The following is a 19,734-nucleotide window of genomic DNA, read 5'->3' as shown; positions in this document are numbered from 1 at the left end:
TTAGCAGGGAGTGCAAAAACAGGTCTGCGTGCATATTCGTCCTTCCTGTTATTTGTTAGCAATGTACCAAAATATTTGCAAAGCCACTGCTAAGAACAGAGGCATCCAGCTTGTCTCTCTATGCCAGAGAGCTCCATGTGATCACCTTGCATTCCAGCTTTGTAACTGCCCGAGCCACAGCTGAAGAGGGGAGAGAAGGAAGTGGAAGCTGTGGTTTCAAGATGCTGAGAGCCAGACCAGCAGGAACTACATGGAGAAGGAGCTGGGAAGGTTACATGCAAACGCAACCAGCACTGAGGATTTTGGAAAGCACACATCTGCACTTCCTGGCAGGCAGCAGCTGGATGGGTGGTCTGTGCAGCATCGTTGGCAGTCTGCAGTTAAAGGCTGGGGTCAAAGAGGTTTTACTGCTCCTGGAGCCTCTCCTGATAAGTTCTGGTATCTACTCTTCTTCAGCACTGGCTGAGCCTAGTGGGGCTTTTTGCCTGACATCCCCAGACCAACCAATCCTTTCATAAGCCCTTAGGCTACCATCATCTATCAGAGCACACACAGACACAACAGGAAAACAAACATACCCATGGTCTCCCTCCTGAACTCTTTGCCTTTTGCTCTGTGTCATCAGCTGTTGTGGTCAATCCCCCATGGGGAAACAGGGGCTGACAGCACAGCTTTGCAAGTCAGCTGTCCCACAGTGGTAGCAGTGACACCTGCAGCATATTTCTCTCCGATGTTTCAGCCCTCTCCAAAAGCATCAGCAAGCTGGAGATACCTCCAACATGCCTGCTCCCTCACACCCTTTTGGCAGTAGGTCACTACCATTCATTATCACAAGCAGCTATAGATCTTACTTCTGCATACTGTGCACCTAACAGCCCTAACCCTTCATCATTCAGATAAGCTTTGGCTAACATGGCTGAGATGCACACAGTAAGAGAAACAATCTGCTGCCTAATCCAGCATGGGGCAGATTCACCCTTATCTTTAATGCTTTCCTCACCTAAATCATTCCTCCCTCACTCTCAGTCTTAAAGAAACCCTTCTTTTTCCTTACTACCCACCAAACCTCACCTTGTCAGAGATGCCTCCACCTCTGGAGCATCAAATATCCAGCTTCTCACTCTGATCCTTCCTGCATCACCTAAAGCAGCAGCTGCATATCTCTTCTGCAGTAAGAGCTTCTAATAGCCCAGATTAAACAACAGAAGGATTTGCAAAGAGACCTGCAGACCTATGGGTCAGATGTAGCCATCAGCTCTATCACCTTCAGCAGCCTCAAGCTGCTACTGTCTTGGAACCTTGTTCTCCTCTTAAGACTCCAAGCTTTGTTTTCAGAACATGGGATGTTTCTGTACAGGAATGCATCCCAAACCACAGAATTACATGCCTTTACTGCCATTACCTAGCAGAAAGATCACAGGGTGTCTGCGCAGTTATTCTCCAGCATCCAGGTATCCCAGTGACAGAAGGGTGCTTATTTAGATGCTGGCTTCCTACAGCCAGCATTGGGTTAGATGGCGGGGATGGAGAAAGTCAGGCCAGGAGTATCCTTAGATGCCACTTAATGTCTTCAGTGAGCTAAGCACTGCCCAGAAATCCCTCAGTCCATGGATCTGAGAGATTCTCCTGATATGGTGGTGATGGGTTGATAGCTGGACTAGATGATCTTAGATTCATTATGGTTGGAAAGACCACAATGATTTTGTATCAGGTGTTTCCACTAGCAAATTTGGGTAAGTGCCTCCAAAGCTGTTTCTGCCATACAGGATAGCCAATCAACAAAACCTAGTTTGCTCCTTGGAGGCAGAAACCAATTCAATGCCCTCCCTCTGCTGCAAGCAAAACTTCCCTTTCTATGTAAGGAACAGAACAGGCACAAAAGATCTCTGCAGATATGCTACAGAAAGCCACATCATGCTCCCTCTGAGTGGCTCCCTGCACCAAGGACAAATCTTTGCCCTGCAAGTCCTAGTGAAAAGGATGCACGCTTTGCATTTTGACCATTTTCCTCCAGCACCCTATCCCACCATTAGCATCACCCCTTTAAAACAGACCTAGGATCCCCAGTGCCTGCAGCAACCTCACAGACACAGCTCGTGTTCTGCTTGTGAGTGGGAGCCCAACTGCTTACAGAGCAAAAGCAGCACTCCTTGAGGTATTTGACTTGTTACCATACAACAGGATTAATTTTAATCCAAGCTGTCTAATGTACCAAGCTGTCAAGGTCCACGTGTTAGTGCCAGACAGCTTTATTTGTAGGCTTCCAGGGACTATACATGTACTGAGCAGGTGGGAAAATATTTAACCATAGCCAGGGCAGAGAGTTCAGGGAGGCTGAGGAAAAGTGAGCGTTTGAAAATACTGAAAGTTGTATTGGGTTAGATGGTGGGGATGGGGAAAGTCGATAGGAACTCAGTGAAGAATATTTAAATTGTACCTCCAGGACAAAAGCATTTGTGTAATTCTCGATGCTATGTACAGAAAGCAAGAAATATTGGTAAAGCATCTGAATTGCATGCTAAGGACAAAACAGTCCCCTAGATTAGAGCTATTTTCAGCAGTATTTCCTCAGTCATTAGCAGCCAGCTCCCTTGGCTGCTTCGGTTCATGGGAATATTTACTATGGAAATTTTGTAGGCCATCGCAGCAGGGCCAAAAGCAGCCTACACAGGTCCTCAGTTAAACTCAGCAGCTGGCACAAAGCACATTCTGCTGTAACTGAGTTTGACCAGTGGAGTTCAACAGACCATTAAACAGACTTCAGAGGGCTCCAAGCAAAGCGCCTTTCCATTTCTGGACAGCAAATGAACACAGGGCATCAAACAGAACAGTTAGCGACCACAGCCATGCTCCTATATAAGCCTGCCTCCCTGAATAACTTTTCAAGCCAAGATATCCACTTCTTCTCACCATTTCATGATGCTGCTCTTCAGCATTTGACTCACTCACTGCAAAAATGCCTCAATATGAGTTGACAGAGTTTGTTTCCTTAAAGTATTATTTTAGAAGTACTTCAATATTTGAATTGGTACACACACAGTGCAGGGATGCTGCAGCCATCAACAGGTTTCCCCCCAGCAAGCCTCTTGTAGCCACAAGAACTGGGAAGAGGCTGAAGGACTTGTAGTTTGGAGGCTGAAGTTTATCAACCACCATTTTTCAAAACCTACTTGAACCAGCATGAAGAGTGAACTTTGCTAGTCTTCATTCTCAGGAGCCAAGCACCTCCAGAAGAGCCAGCAGCCTTTCCAAATTTACCTTCCTATGCTTAAAGACAATCCAAAGAGCTTCTGGGCAAAGATGGAGGAACATAAAGGTATAGGAACTTTTGACTCTCCACTAGCTAAAAACAGGTCATTTCTGGCCTCAGCAGCCTCTGGCTAAGACACAAGAGACTGATCTCAGAATGGGTGTCTCCCACTTTTTTTTGGAAATATGAGAATAATCTATTTTAAACAGTCAGTTCTGGACAGCTGGTTGCCTGAGAGAACAGCGTAGGTTCTGTCTGCATCATGGATTTGGTGTTTATGTGGTATACTGCCCACCTTCCTCTGCAGAACATCAGGAGAAACTTTTCCTCTTCAGGATAACTGAAGAAAACAATGCAAGTCTGGTACATCAATCAGTCCAGAAACTGAATCTGAAGCTTGTATTAAACTGTGGAGAGTTTGCCAGCATCTTCCAAATCACTCTGGAGGTTACTTAACAGCAGAGATGAGGATAGAGTTCTTAGCTCTGCAGCAAGATTTCATTTGACGTGCCATTTGACTACCATTTGACTTTTCCATCACAGTGGTTCTGGCCAAGAATGGTGCTGGGTGGATGAGACTTAATCACCAGTTCAAAAACTAAATTCAAACAGCAGCAGAAACATTTTTGTTAACAAAATCCAGATTTCCTTGGAGAAGCAAGTCGTTTCCCTCCTCAAAGGTTGGCTTAGTCTACAGAAACTCCAGCTCAAGAAGTTCATTACTGCTCTGCAAGGCTAAAGCTGTCAATATGCATTAACATTTTCTTGCTTCCATTCAGCTGCAGACGTGGCATGTGTAGCAGTGCTCTGGGATGACTGCAGTTGGGCTTTGAGTACTCACTGCTCATAAAGTGAAAATGCACCAATGCCTGAACCAGGAATATTTATTCCTCTGCTGCCTCATTTGAATGACTTTAGAACACTGCAGCCTTTAAAACTACTCTCAGGTTTAGCCACAAGTCACCTCACAAACCCAACCACCCCCTCCACCTTGTGCTGAAACCTATTCAGGTAGGTGTAGCACTCCCTCTCTTATGCACCAAAGAAGTCTCAGCTAAAACTCAGAATTCAGTGTTGTCTCCACACTAATTCCACTTTAGTCTAAGTTTCACCAGCTTCAAAGAATACAGAGGAACGTCACTACCCTTAGAATAGACTTAATGACATAAAGACTTAAAGTTATTCGTGTGAATGTGTACTTCCTAAATAAAAAGACTAACACAAAATAGCCTAATGGGTTAACTCCTGCCTTCACTGCAGAGAAGTGGAGAAGCACTGCTCTCCTCCTTCTGAAGAGAAGTGCTACCCTCTAGTGGGACTTTTGGAGAAAGGCTTTTCTTGAAACAGGAACCAAAGCAGAGGCTGACAAGCTTATGAGCACTTTTAAGAGGTTGTTTTTTTTTTTTTTTAAATGAAAAAATTACGTTTTAAAACGTAATTTGGGGAAAACATGTCATTTGATAACCCAGTTTTGTTGGTCTGTCGATGCCTACCACAGCTCGAGACAGCTGAAAGAACTGCACATTTCAAGAAGAGGCTGGAGGAAGTCAATAACAAAACCCCCACAACAGAGCCCTACAGAAAACCACTATGGCATCCAAACCCATAATTTGTCATATCATCATCGTGGGATCATATACCTCAGGCATGTTCAACCTTTTATCACCAATCTTCTGTGCCCAAGCATGACTAACACAACAGCAGTTACCACAACGTAGTGATGCCCCCAAAATATAACACAACATTCAGGGGAGGTTCAGGTTGGATAACAGGAAACATTTCTTTTCGGGAAGAGTGGTGAGGCATTAGAACAGGTTGCCTGGGGATGTGGTGGAATCACCACCCCTGGGGGTGTTCAGGAGAAGGGCAGATGTGGCACTAAGGGCATGGCAGGGATGGGTTGACGATTGGACTAGATGATCTTAGTGTTTCTTTCCTGCCCCAGCCTTAATGATTCAGTAGTGCTGATTATTGACAGATAACAGAAGTAGAAGTTCATGTGTAATAGAATAGAAGTCCATGTTTTTCCCCTTAGCCAGCCATTTTCTTCTTTCACAGAAGAGAAAAAAGAAGTCACCTTTGTGCAGAGCTGTAGACACATACCATATTCTCCAAAGACAAGATATGTGTACTTCTGACGCTGCACAGCCCAGGAGACCACCTTCACACCAAGCCAAATCAGCAGCATCCCCAGCGTGGCATCGAGGATGAAATTAATAAGGTAGCTAGGAACAGAGGAAAAGGTCTCTTTGTGAGGCTTCCAAATGCAAATTCAAGTTGTATGTGTTCAAGTCTATATGACACAAGCTTCACTATGTATCTTCAAAATATGGAAATCTATCAAAAACTATGATTTTCAGATCCTTACTTAGTGGTCCAAGCTTTCCTTCCTTGCCAATGTTACTGAATTTACCAATAGCCTTACCAGCTTAAGAGCCTGATCAGCAGTGGAAGGAGGCTCCACCATCTCCCTGGCACCACTCATTTATTCACACAGCATTAAATACTACTTGAGTTACTGTAGCTTAGGGTTTACTCCCTAAAAAAGAGAGGGTTCCATTTACAACACCTTTTGTTCTTAAATTAAAACCAAAGTTTCATAGAAGCATAACTACACAGGTACAGTGGCCTTAAATTACACCAGTGGAGACTCAAGTTGGATATTAGGAAAAGTTTACTCTCAGAGTGATGAGGTATTGGCACAGGCTGCCCAGGGAGGCAGTGGAGTCACCATCCCTAGAGGTGTTCAACAAAAGAGTAGATATGGTACTGAGAGATATGGTTTAGTAGGTATGGAGGTGATAGGTTGGCAGTTGGATTAAATGATTTCAGTGGTCTTTCCAATGTTTATGATTCTAAACACTTTCAGAATTCTATACCAGAAAACTGAAACTTGTTGGACAACATAAATGCTCCACAGGAAAGGCTAAAACTCACTTCCGTAGAGCAGGTGTAAAATGCTATATGAGCAGGGAAGCAAAGCAAGAGGCAGAAGAATTTAGGAGAGGTAACAATCCCTGGCTCAACAGCAGACACTCTGGGGTTCTGGAAAGCCTCCAGTTTGGGGTTTCTGCTGCAGGTCCAGCAGCAAAATCCATCCCCATCAGGAGATTCAGGCCTGATGAACTTGCTCTGCAACTTTGGAGGTTTAAGCCTCACTGGAAAGTGTGCGAGAGACAGGAGATCTGCAGGAGCCTTCTTGGGATTGCAAAATTCAATCTCTAATCCAGGGCTCAGTATTTTAATGAGCCTCACAGAAAAATCTCTCATATGTTTTTGGCCAATTTTGTGCTATTGGAATCTTGTTCTGCAGCGATAGGTCAGATACTTCTACAGTGTGAAAACACCACCAAGCACAGGAACAAATGCTTCCTTTCCCTAGCTTGATATTACTTCTGAACAAAGATATTGGGAAAAAAAAAAAACAAAAACAAAACAAAAAAACAATCTGCTTTTGATGTCTACTTAAAGAAAAGGCATTAAGATTTCCCAAACTAGCTTCTTAGAGTTCCCAGAGCACTCCCAATAAAACAGGGGACTCTAGCAGTTTATACTCGGCAGGATGCACAGCGTAGGAGCAGCAGAACCCAAGGGCATGATTTTAGAGCTCTGCCCAGTTCAGTATTCAAGGCAGGCAGACCAGGAAAATGGCAAGCACGTTAGGAGAAACTGAAGGGCACAGCATAAGCATAAATGGGGTTATTTTCAAACAACATCAGTTTAAAAGCAATGAATCATTTTAGAGGTTACATTTAGTCCCAGCCAAACTTGTGGCTGTTTAAAGAAACACACTGAAGTGCAGCATTCTAACATAAATAAAGGAGATAGGCCAGGAAGTTTTGAGCAGCATTTTGGAGTTCAAAGGGGATACACAAAAATCAACTTTACCTAGTTCTGAAATGAATTGTAGCTGCAAATTGTCTGGTCTGGAGTAAAGATACATTTCTGTTAAATTCCAAGCCTAATTTACATAGCCCCAAAATAGGACAACATGAATGCATGTGGTAGGTAAAACTGAAGTTCCAAGAAAAACATCCTTTTTCTTGGAGCTTTTTTATCCAGACTGGATAAGGGCCTTCAACCACACTGAGCAAAGCATACTTCTCTAGTATCCATCCAGTACTTTAAATAGCCAGCCATATATGGTGGAAACCAAACATTCTCCGGTTGGTTTCCTCCCTCTTTTTCAAGATGTGGGATGTGAATGGAAGTGCCTTTGGTACTTACAGAGAGCAAGGGTCCTCCTCAGTGAGATCAGACAGAAAAATATTGGCAAAGTGGATGAAGAGGGCACCAATTGCTTGCTTGGAGGTATCATAAAACCTGGAAAGAAAAAAGCAAGATCTGTTTCCTAGAGCATCAGCAGAGGTCAGCCAAAGGCTGGGCATAGGCCCGTTTTCCTTTAAGAAGCATTTCTGATACCCAAGAAGGGAAGTCCACTAATTTCCAAATTACTTTAAGGGAAGAACCAAAGCCAGGGGACAGAGGCTTTTCTTTGCTAACACTGGCAAGCCAGCCTGGCCGTACATATGATTCTTCAACCTACCACATGTAATTATCTGTTTAATTGAATTTAAGACCAAAACTTGACCTGGTCTGAAAGACAGCCCATGTGCAGCTGTGTTAGCAGATCTGAGAGGATCATAACCTCTTGGATCAACCACTTTCAGTGAAACCAAGCTTTCTTAGAGGAGCTAGGGAGGGAATTTATTTCTAGGGAGTACCAGCTGCTTTAGGAAATTTGTCTTGGGAAGTAGCAGCAGAGCATTTTATTTAAAGACTAAATACCAATAGAATAGTCACAGAGCCATGAAGATTGTTGGTAGAAGAAATACTGGAGGTACATGGGCTTTTTAACATCCAAATTTAAAATCTTACCATATCCTCCAGGGACGCCTCTCTTCTTTTGGTTCTTTAAATCGTTTTACTGCAAAGAAAATTAAAGATAATGTTAACCATCAGAGCTGAACAGATGTGTATTTCCATTCCCTGTCAAGTGGCCAGAGGGAAGCTGGGGAGGTTTCATCACTATCTGCCAGCCCTGATAATTCTTCCAGGCAAATCAGAATTATGGTAGTGATATTCAAACCATGTACACCAGTAGTCCATCAAGCTTTTGGACTCCAGAGGCACAATAAAGCCATCACCTCTTTGCAGCTCACAGGATCAGAAGTCAGTAAGCACCCCTACCATAAAGGTGCCAGGACCAAACTGCAAACAGATAAGGCTCCAAGCTCATGCCAACAAACTGGAGACACTATTAGAACACTGATTTATTACACATTTTGGATGTTCACTGGCTGTGTCTGGGATGTGGTTTCTGTACCACCAACCACGAGATATTAAGAGATATATGAATACTTTAAATGAAGTCCCTCTGCATATAGATTAGTTCAGTCTCTGCAGCCACTCCAGTCCTCCATTCCAGGACCCTCCAGAGCTCTCTATCACAGTTACTACTTGCAGATAATTACTACTTGCAGATAACACTAAGTTTGTTTTTCATTTTTAAACTCTGTTCTGCTCACAGTGTTCTGAGCATTGCAGAAGCATCTCCAAGGGTCCCAGGTTGCTTGTTCCACAGATTTATGTTCTCCCTGGATTCAGGTGGCTTTTATGTGCCCAACTAGGAGCTGCTAATAGCTTCCTAGTGCTATCGTGCACACAGAAGTTGTTTTTACTGCTTTGCTGTCAATCCAACTAGGAATTTGTTTTACAGAGCTCCACCTACCTGGCCAAGTCTTCTTCCCTTAAACCTAAGATATCAGTGCCCTGCAACAAGGAGACCTGGGAGAGATTTTCCTCACTATATTTTTCCCCCAACCTAATTAATAAAAGGGCATTCAGTAGCATCATTTTGCTTTGTGAGATAGCTGCTAGCATCTACATCCAAGTCCAGAGGCTCTGCAATTACAGCTGCTGCCTCAAAACCCCATGTAAATGGGGAATTGACCTTTCACAATCAGTTCCTGGAACACTACCAGCTTGAACAGGATTCAGAGTTAAAACTACTGATCTGTGACTTCTTTTTTCGGAGGCAAAAAGAAACTAATTCAATGCTACTCCTGACGCTCCATCCTAGGACATGAGCACAGCAGCTGCTTGATGGTGCCATCTAGGGGAACCTAGAGCCTGAAAGCTACAGAACACACAAGTATGAATCAGCGTATAGCCTCCCCAGACAAGCTATCTCAAGGGTATGCGTTAGAAGCATGAGTCCCTACGCCCTTCATCACCGCCCAGATTTGCCCAGTACTGAGCAGATGAGTGCTCTAAAAGGCTGCTGAAGCCCAAACAGACCACCAGCTATCTACTTTATCATCACCAAGTCTTTGCTCCTGGAGCTCTGTAGCTTACTCTGTCACTTCAAGAGTTAACCAAACACCAGAACAAACACATATTTGGTATCCAGCTCTAGATTACACTCCTCCACAGACCCATTAACTGAAAGATCAACCAACAGAGCAACAAGCTCAGTAAAGGCTGGGAAGAAAAAATTAATACACTAGCTGGAAGCAGCTACTCCCAAATAAACTGCTCTTTTCTGTCTTGCATCTATACAGTAATTAAATGATGCACTGGGTGAGTCTCACTGTACTCAAGTACTCAGCCTGCCAACTGGAGCCCAACCATCTGCCCCAAGAAACAGTTCTGGGCTGCTTTCCCAGGGAAATTCCTGCCTGATCCAGCCTGAAAAGATCTAGGAATTCCCCTGCTTGGATGCTCAATTAAGTGGAACTTTGTACCTTTTACTGGCACAATGACAAGGTTACACATGAAAAAAAAAAAAAAGTCCTTCAACTCTAGGACTTCAGGCGCATCCAAACAAGCACTTACATCTCACTTTCCACAATAAATAAATAAAAAATAAATCCATGGACTAACAAAGCTGAGAGACCAGAATTCTTTAAGCCAAAACTAACAAACTTGAAGCAAAGAGTACAAAAACTTCCCTATGGCATAGAATGGCTCTACACGCCACCAAGCTGACCACCAGCCAAATCACAAGAGCATCAGGGATGATTTTTACTGTTGTCCTAATAAGAAGTGACATACATGTATCCACAGCCACACAGGCTAGAGATAGTAATTCAGTGTGATAAGATGACAAGAGGTAAGAAGTTAATGGCGTGGTGCCTTGTTGAACATGGCTTGTCATGCCTCATTAGATTTAAGAGAATTATCTGGGTCTGTGCAATCATCAGACAGTAAAACTGTTGTATTAAAGATAAAAGCTAGTATTATAGAGAAATAATTAACTGCTTAATAGGGCATTAACTGCACAGAGCTGCATCAGGCTGTCTCTGAATTAAGCCAGAAAGCCAGCCAAGATCACCGGAGCTTGAACAGGCAGCAGAGTAGTTCAGTGGCCATGACCCAGAGGTTAAGGGTGAGTTCAAATCCACGTAAAAATGGCTCCAGGTCTCTGAAATGTCAAGAAACTGATAAAACTCCTCTCCTCCATGTCTCCCTGCAGGGGATCTGAGCCAGGGCATGCACAGATCCCTGAGCGGATACTCAAGCTCAGCTGGCTTGGGAAACAGCTCAAGTCTCTTCTTGCTCTTCTCAAAGGAAATCTCTATTCACTGAGGCCACTCAGCTTTCCATCAGCTGTAGGCATGGATCTGCAACCATGGCTCTGGCAAATCTTGATAGCGGACTGATCTACCACAGGACAAGCTGTGCTTGCAAATGCATGGTAATGCAAACAGAAATTGTGATCTGAATTTTAGCACCTGTAACCTATTAAGATTGTTTAGTGCAGGAGGCCAGGCTGGACCAGGATGTTCTGAATATTCTGAAGTTGCTCAGGTACAGATTTCCCTGTTCACTGTAGAGGAGCTGGACTGGGTGGTCTGCCTTTTAATGTCCCTTCCAACTCAAATGATTCTATGTCTCTAGGTGCACAAGACAGAAGGGAGAAAATCCCCAGCCATCTGAAGACAATACTAAATCAAGAACTCCCCATGCTCACAGCTAAAGATCCGTGTAATAGAGCTAAATGGAGGAAGATGAAGACTGCTTGTGCAGGCTCTTCCTGTGTGACTTGGCCCTTCGCTGATAGGTATTTCAACCACATTCCTAGTGATGTCTTCTAAGTTTCAATTGAATGGTAAAGTGAGAGGATGTCAGCTGTGAAATTGCTCACTGGAGAAACATTTCCTTCAGAGAGGCTTCAAAGACAATCCTCTAGAGCAGGAAGCCTCACACCTAACTCTGAAGATGCTCCAAGGAACTCAGCCACACTGTGGTAGAGTTCAATCCATACGGACTAAAACATCCCAGGAAAAGGTAAGACAGGTTGGAAAAGAACAAACACATCTATCCCATTAAAGAGATCAAACTGATAATCTCAGGTGACAGCCTGAATTGGTGTCCTTACAAGTTAACACTCATTCCTACTTGGCTCCAGTTACAGCAGACAAAAAGCCCTGAAGTTCAGCAGAAGGGAAGGAACATGAACAGCAACTTGAGAGAAATGCCTTTTGCTTATGGCCAAGAAAGGGCAAGGCAGGAAACGAAATGCTCCCAAACCCTTCCTCTTCAGTCAAGACAATGAAGATCACAGACACTTTAAATTTGTTGAGGATCTCCAGACTAGGATGAATTTGGCCATCTGAATAGAAACCCATGTAAAAAAAAGAAAAAAAAGAATATACCCACTTGGCAGAAGAGTACTTATAGATCTGCAAGGAGTCAGAAAATGACAAGGTATGACCTCAATGAGACCCCGCCCCCCTTTTAATTTTTTCCCAACTTTTGTTTTGCAGAGTAACAGAAAGTGTATGTTTGTGGTGTTTTCCAGACGCAGTGCGATGGAAACAGCTTTGTCTGCCCTAGATACGTATAGCTCCTTGGAGTTATGGAACTCCAGCTGTACTGCCCTACAGCCTACTTTTGTAGTAATTAATTTCCAAATTATAATTAATACTTGCATAACTCCAGATTCTCTTCCATTGTTCCTCACATCTTGCCCATGCAGTGGAGCAGTTCCTTATGCAGCATCTTCTCAGCACCCCCACTGATGATGCACTGCGTTCAGACATCAGTGCACATGTACATTTGCCTGTTATTCTTCATGGAAATAAACCCCTGATTTAGGCAGAATTAGCTAGAATAGCAGCAAAACAGATCAGCAAAACAGACTCCTAAGTAAAATTTCTGTAAAACCAGGGGGGAAGCTTATTTCCCCAGTAGAAATGCCCTACTATGAAACCAGGAAGATTATTTTTGTAATAAGAAATTCAGAAACCACCTGATTTCTGGCCTTACTGAATAGGATTCAGAGCTACTGTCCTATGGAGGAAATGCTCTTCCTCTGCCACCCTCCACTTTATTTATAGTGAGTAGGGTCTCCAGTAACACATTTCAACCTATTTTACAGGACACACCCTTTCTCAGGCTTTTTCTAAGCCCCAGACAGGAAGAAGGCAACATGCAGAGACCAAAGCTGTGGAGGCTACACTATTTTTAGCATGAGCTCACAGCAACTCAGACTGGAGACACAATGGGAGGAAGCAGCAGTCACTGCTCACAGGCAGCAGCCAGCACACTGCCAGCAAGATAGAAAAGCTCAGAACACCACCACCTCAGCACAGAGCAATGCTCAGCAGCACATCTATCATTAGTTTGAGGAGGAGGACACTACAAACCTGTATTCTTGCACTTGCCTGATACACGTTTGGAGCTTCCTTCCCAAACACCGTTGTATCAAGACTTCAAAAATGTACATCTTTAACAAAACAGGCCAAATACTCTATATACAACAAAGGGCAAATATGCTCTGGATTATCTCTGAGTCTGGAAGACCTGAGGCAGCAGGGAAATACAAAATGGTACCAGCTCCTACTGAATGTATCTGGATATTGCCAGGCTGCTTTACAGCATCTTCTAGAGGAGAAAAGCTTCTCTTGGCACAGAGTGCTCCAAATTGCAGGAGAAATGTGTATCAGTAGCAGGTTCAGGCACTCAAAGCAGCAGACTTCTGCAAAACCTTCAAATCCTGCACAATGCCACATACCAGAGCTTTTAGATCTATGCAAATAAACCTTACAGAAAGGAATAATTCCGCTGTTTCCAAAGCAAAATTGCTTGAGTACCTTTCCTCTCCAGGATCTTTTGGCCATTTATTCCCACTCCTCATCCAAATCCAGTTACCTGCAAGCCCACTGCAAGACAAGCTTTGAAACTCTCAAAGCAACGGTATCAGCCCATCACCCACCTTGCTCAGCTAAAGCATCCTACTAGCAGGGAATGTGAATTGCCCAGGTAAAGGTCATGCAGTATTCAGCTTCAAGCTCCACCTCATGCAATTAGTGTAGTACCCATGTCTTATTTCTACACAAATTTTTATGTCTGCCATTACAGCATGGGTGTCCGACCTTTCGGCTTGCTTGCACCACACTGAGTGAAGAGGAATTGCCTCAGGTCACATAAGTATGGTTACTGTATATAAGTAACAAAGCTTCTACTTTTATATGGTCATTAAAACAAAGCTTGACACATACATAAGCCTTCAAGTACCAAGTGATCATAAACCACCTTGTGATGAAACCATTAGTCATATGCACTTCATGAGAATAGGCTCCATTTGACCAGGAGGTCTTGGAGACCTGGACTGGGCTCTAAGTGAAAGGTTGTTCTAACTCCATCTGGGAAAGGCAACAGAGGCTCTACACACAACACATCTCCAGATTCCAGATCAGTGCCTTGGAATATAAAGCATACCCATGTTTGAAGCATAGATCTTAAAGCCAATACATGATGTAATTAAGAGAACATCTAACAAATGAAGTTATGCAATTGAGGTTTTTTTTTTCCCAAACGTGAAGTTTGTCAGTTCTCTCACAAATGCCAAATAATAAACCAACTGGAAATTTAACAGACTCCTCCCTAAAGGCTTATTTTCTCCACCCTTTGAAATGACAAAATTCCCCTGTAAACCTACTTGCACAAGAGTTAAGAATCACCTATAATATCAATCATCCACCAGATGCAGCAGAACTCATCCAACAATGCATAAGGTGCTTCACAGCCCATAGGTTACACATAACTTCTGGCAGCTCAAGCTTTGCCTGGTTGTTTCTCAGCCTAACCAACCCATTTGTTCCTCCAGCAAGCAGGAATGTCCTCAGCTTTTATTCCTCCCAATCATCATTTAGCATACAGTTTTCACCACTTGGTTTAGCAGCTCAGAAGGTGACATCCAAGAGGAGGTCAACGTAATCAACAACTCAGATTCAAAAGCTCCATAGAAAGCTGTGCTTTGCTTAATGAAGCACATTAAATGCCACATGGTCCTTCCAGCTTACAAAGCACAACGCATGTTTTCAAGCTCAGCCAGTTTTCACATGTATTGAAGCGGAAGGAAAGAAGTCATAGGAGTCCTGCCATATGTAGCTTCTTGCTTAACTTGCAAACCTACATGCAGACCCAGACTACCAGAGTCACAGCCCTGTGCTTCACACCTCTTCCAGGCTGTAAATCTTTGTGGTTTTATTTTTCCCCACAAGAGAGAGTGGTAAAGTCCCTATTTCAGTATAATGAATCAAATCAAACACAGCTATGTTCCCATGTTAAAGGAAGCAAAGTCAGCATAGCCCGTCCCAGGCATGGCAGTGTAGTACTCTCATGCCCTGGACAGGTTTATTAAAATCAACAGAATGCAAGTCTGCACAGATCCAGTGATCTATCATTTAGTTCTCTTTCCTGATGTACACGCACACTTCAACCCACTTTTTTTCCTAGATATACTCAGCGTAAAAGCTGGAACACCACATGGGAAGCATGTAAGATAGTTCTGAAGCACAGAAACAGTGCAGCAACCTGAAGCATGTGCAGCAACAAATTTGAGTTGCAATAGGGCAGAACCCTTCTGAGTTAAGTTCTATTCCTTCCATCTACCCCTCAGTATAAGGAAATCCAAGCCCTTCCACACAGAGGATTGTGAGCCACTCGCACAGGCTGCCCAGAGAAGCTGTGGATGTCCCATGCCTGGAAGTGACCGTGGACAGATTGGATGAGGCCCTGGGCAGCCCAATCCGGTGGGTGACAACCCTGCCCAAGGCAGAGGGTTGGAACGAGATGATCTTTGGGATCCCATCCAACCCAAGCCATTCTATGATTTTACCAATATTTCCCTCCACAGCTGAGAGCTACTGTTTGTTTTTATGGTCGAGCTGCTATTCCACAGTCCTACCTCAGGACCAACCCTTGAGCCAAACCACAAAACACTGCCATAGCACAAATGCTCCTAAGCCTCATTCAAGAGCTCAGAAGGCTACTTAAAAAGCTTTAGGAGGAGAGGTAAACAGAAGAGAAATGTTCTTAAATGACTCCCCAGATCTGTTTCACTTGTCCCCTGTTAATCTAAAAGGAAAAACATGACTAAGATACCTATTCAAGACTCTGTCTTCTCTTTCTAAGGGATTTGGTGTCCACGTGACAAGTTCCAGCAACCCTCACATCACATGCAGCAACTGCAAAATTCACTCAAAAGCTACGCATTGACAACTACTTCAGATGGGATTGCTGAATTATCCACATCACGGCTTCCCCAAGGACAAGTTCTTGCCCAGGAAGCTAGATTGCCAACCACAGCTGTAAGGAAAAAAGAGGTAGCAGAACCAAGTGTTCACAACTTAATTCTCTTAGCAAGAGTCCTTCTGGAAGGAGCAGGCAGCTGGGAAGGATTACATCTGATTCTCATTTGATTACTAAATTAGAGCAAGCCCTGCACAACACTGCAAAGGAGCTTGACTACAGCCTTAAAGACAGGATAGAGTCGTTTAGAGTATTTGTAAGCTCCAACAAATACTTTCCTCAGTGCTGTAATAGTGGTGATCCTAACCATAGAATGGCTTGGGTTGGAAGTGAGCTTAAAGACAATCCAGTTTCAACCCCCTGCCCTGCATAGGGTCACCAACCACCAGATCAGACTGCCCAGGATCCCACCCAACCTGGCCTTGAACCCTTTGAAGGATGAGCACGCACAGCTTCTCTGAGTAACCCATGCTGGTGCCTGACCACTTTCCAAATAAAGAATTTCTTCCTAACATCTAGCCCGAGTTTCTCCTCTTTCCATTTAAAGCCATTCCCTGTTGTCCTGTCACTACCAGGCCATATAAAAAGTTGCTCCCCCTCCTGCTCATAAGCTCCCTTCAAGCACTGCAAGGACACAGCAATGTTTCCCTAGAGCTTTCTCTTCTCCAAGTTAAACCACATTAGGCTGGGCATCATCTACCTGTGGATCCTGCTTACACCACATGGAGGACCCATTTAAAACACAGAGTGGAGCAGTGGGGAGCAATCACTCCCTTCATCCTATAACGAAGCACTATTTCTTCCTCATGAACCTTTGATCTAAAGGGCTTTCTAATACCCTTTGCAAGAGGTGAAATTGGCCTCAAAGAACACAGTGGGTTGTTCTACTAAAACTTCACACTCCATGTCACAGATCCACATCGAATCACTAAGGCCATCTATTCCAATCACCCACCCATCCCCACCATGCCCACTAAACCATGTCCCTCAGTGCCACAGCTCCATGTTTCCTGCACACCTCCAGGGATGGTGACTCCACCACCTCCCTGGGCAGCCTGTTTGAGTGCATTACCACTTTCCCTGAGATTAGCATATTCTTTTTCAGGCTTCCTGTAGCCCCAAGTAAAAGAAACATGAAGTCACAAACTCTTCTTATAACAACATAAAAATATCCATCCTGCTGTAGACTGTGCTCTTCCGAGCACATTCCATGGCTAAGCACCTGCAAAGCCTTATCCAACACCACATCAGCATTAATTTGATTTCCCCTACATACACTGTTTGCAAACCACCACTATCCAGGTACTGCAGCCTTTTCTTCCCCAGGAAGCTTCCAGCTGAATAGGCCACTCCCAAAAGAAGCCTTAAAGCATGTTATATCCTAACAAAATCTTTGGTAAACCAATTATAGCTACAGGGGGCTAAAGAGGCTGCACACAGCCAGCCCTAACAGAAAACCTGAGAGTATGCAAAGGAGGTGTAGATAAAGAACACCTGATGGGAATTAGGGGCAGCCAGGGCATGATCTACCATCAGGAGTCTAGGGCTGGAAACCTATTCACATCTAGGGGTTCATCTTCAGCCACTGAGCAGGTTCACAAGGAAACACTCAAAAAGAGCTTTTGGATTTTTCCCTAATTAACCAAGAGCATGCTCAGCTGCTCTTCATATCCTTGGACATGAGCATCCTCATTCTCCAGTTGAGGTCCCTGGGTTCGTTCAGCCTAGAGCAGGAAGCTGAGGGGAGGCCTCATGGTTGCCCACAGCTCCTCACATGGAGCAGAGGGGCAGCACTGAGCTCTGCTCTCTGTGACAGCAACAGGGCCTGAGGGAACAGCATGGAGCTGTGTCAGGGAAGGGGCAGGGGGAGTTAGGGAAAGCTTTGCACCAGAGGGCAGTCGGCATGGAACAGGCTGCCCAGGGCAGTGGGCACGGCACTGAGCTGCCTGTGCGGTCCTGTGTGAAGCCAGGAGTTGGACTTGATGGGTCCCTTCCAACTCAGGAAGTTCTGCAAGACTCTATTAGCTCTTGCATCAGGGGGAGAACAACATTCTTAACTACTGCTGGCAAATAATTGAGCCCATGCTTTCATTTGTGGGAGTATTTTGATAATTAATACCCTTTATTTCACAAGGTATCCCCTGTGGTTTATGGGTCAGTTAACACATAGCCTCCCCCACTACAGGAACAGAAAGAAAAAAAAAAAAAAAAAAAAAAAGCAACAGAAACAACAAAGTAGGCTGCTCTTACAGTTAACGTTCAGTGAAATAAAGGCCGTGAAGTGTTGCAATGTCATTACTCCCACTGGAAAAAGCTATCAGCTGCCACAGGAAGAACTGGTTGCAGCTTTCACAAGCTGACTGGCATTAAACACTGGAGTCCAGGCAGCACAGAGATTCAAGACATGTGGCTTCTCAACTCAACTGGAAGCTTTAATTACTGCAGGCTTTTAAAAAAAGGAGAACAGATTGAGGCTTCTGTTAGATCACTTAACCCCAAGGAGAAGCACCCACGGTGCTCCAAGCACAGCACAGCTGGGGCACAGCAGCAATGATTTTTTCAAGTCTTGCAGCATCAGTGCCCTCACCTCTTCTCACTGCTTTCTCCTATTACCATCCCTTCCCAGCAAACAGCACTCAACCCAAAAAACTTCACGTTTTAAGGGAAAGTTAAGCAAAACAACACCACAGTGCAATTAGAGGACCTATTATTCTAACCAAGCAGCACCGTACCTGATGCCCATCCTATTTTTTGTCACGTTCTTCCTGCCTACACCGTTGGCTTCCACCCTTCATTAAAATTTTCTAAGCCACTGAGCTCGCACATCAGAGCCGCGACTCCGCGGTGCCTCATTACCATCAGATAAAGGCTCGGAACAACAGTTTTACGAGAGAGCATCTGGCGCCCTAACTGCCGGCTGCGAGCTGCTGCCATCCCTTCTACAGGTCTGGAGGAAAAAAAAAAAAAAAAAAAAAAAAAAAAAAAAAAAACACATTAAAAGCGACGCGAAGCTCCAAGCAGTGCCGGCAAACGGGCTGCGATACCCAACTAGAAGGGTTATCTGGCAGAATAGTTTGGGTTGTTAAGGAATATCCGCTTCCAACCCCCCAGCTGCAGCCTAACGGTAAGTCGCCGAACCCCCGTGCAGCTCGGCCTCGAGCACCTCCAGGGACGGAGCATCCACAACTTCTCCGGGCTGCCCGTGCCGGTGCCTCGCCACTCTCTAAGCAAAGAGCTTCCCCCGAAACCTCGCCCTAATAACAGCCCGGAGGTACGGAGGTACTCACACATCAGCGTGCAGAAGGCGCACAGTGCCAGCAATGCCTGCAGCAGCACTCCGAAGCGGCCCAGCAGCGCTCCGCTGCCGCAGCCTTGAGTCGGACGGGACGCGGCCATGACCGGGCGGAGCGCAGCGCAGCGAGGAACGGAACGCGACCGCCCCGCTGCCTACAAAGCGGCTCCGCGCCCCCGCCCCTCTGCCGGCGGCCACACCCGGGGGTGGGATGGGGAGGGACGCGGGTGAGCGTGGGAATGGGAGTGATGATGGGGATAAGGATGGAGATGGGCATAGGGATCGGTACCGGAATAGTACTGAGTGTGAATGTGGAATGGATTTAGGGTTGGGAATGGGAAGGGCTCGAGGGATGTCCAGTAGGGGTGGGGCTGGAGGGGACTTGGTGGTGGCTGGGGTGCCGGGATAGAAAATTTATGCTTGTGTCTTGGCAGAATCTAGAGTGTTGGGATGGGGAAGATGGGTAGATGTCCCAGTGGAAGTTGAAGTATCAGATATTGGGGGTTCCACTAGGGCTTGGGGTGCCAGGATGGGGAATATGGATTGTGGTCCTTGGGGGGGTTAGGGTGCTGGGATGGGAGGGCATCCCAGTGAGAATTGTAGTGCTGGGTTGTGGCAGTCCTGGCAGGGTTTAAGGTGCTGGCATGGG

The 19,734-nt window shown here is 44.9% G+C and overlaps 1 protein-coding gene across 4 annotated transcripts in view; it reads right to left on the bottom strand.

Annotated features, from left to right (window-relative positions):
- The window catches only part of LOC122180940 (store-operated calcium entry regulator STIMATE-like), a 31,942-nt gene extending 12,742 nt beyond the window's left edge, over positions 1-19,200 (bottom strand). For all 4 annotated transcript variants that reach the window (XM_042872946.1, XM_042872947.1, XM_042872948.1 and 1 more), the window contains exons 1-4: positions 19,081-19,200; positions 8,129-8,177; positions 7,478-7,573; positions 5,354-5,475 (exon numbers count right to left, since the gene is read on the bottom strand). In XM_042872946.1, coding sequence (XP_042728880.1) covers positions 5,354-5,475; positions 7,478-7,573; positions 8,129-8,177; positions 19,081-19,189 — 376 coding nt within the window. In that variant the 5' untranslated portion in view covers positions 19,190-19,200. The remainder of the gene's footprint in view (positions 1-5,353; positions 5,476-7,477; positions 7,574-8,128; positions 8,178-19,080) is intronic.
- Between the last annotated feature and the right edge of the window lie 534 nt (positions 19,201-19,734).

The sequence above is a fragment of the Lagopus leucura genome, unplaced genomic scaffold, assembly GCF_019238085.1.
Source record: "Lagopus leucura isolate 7727_CA_CO unplaced genomic scaffold, USGS_WTPT01 Super-Scaffold_100008, whole genome shotgun sequence".
Taxonomy (NCBI): Eukaryota; Metazoa; Chordata; class Aves; order Galliformes; family Phasianidae; genus Lagopus; species Lagopus leucura.
Note: the sequence above shows the minus strand (reverse complement) of the source record. Positions and strands in the feature narration are given on the sequence as shown.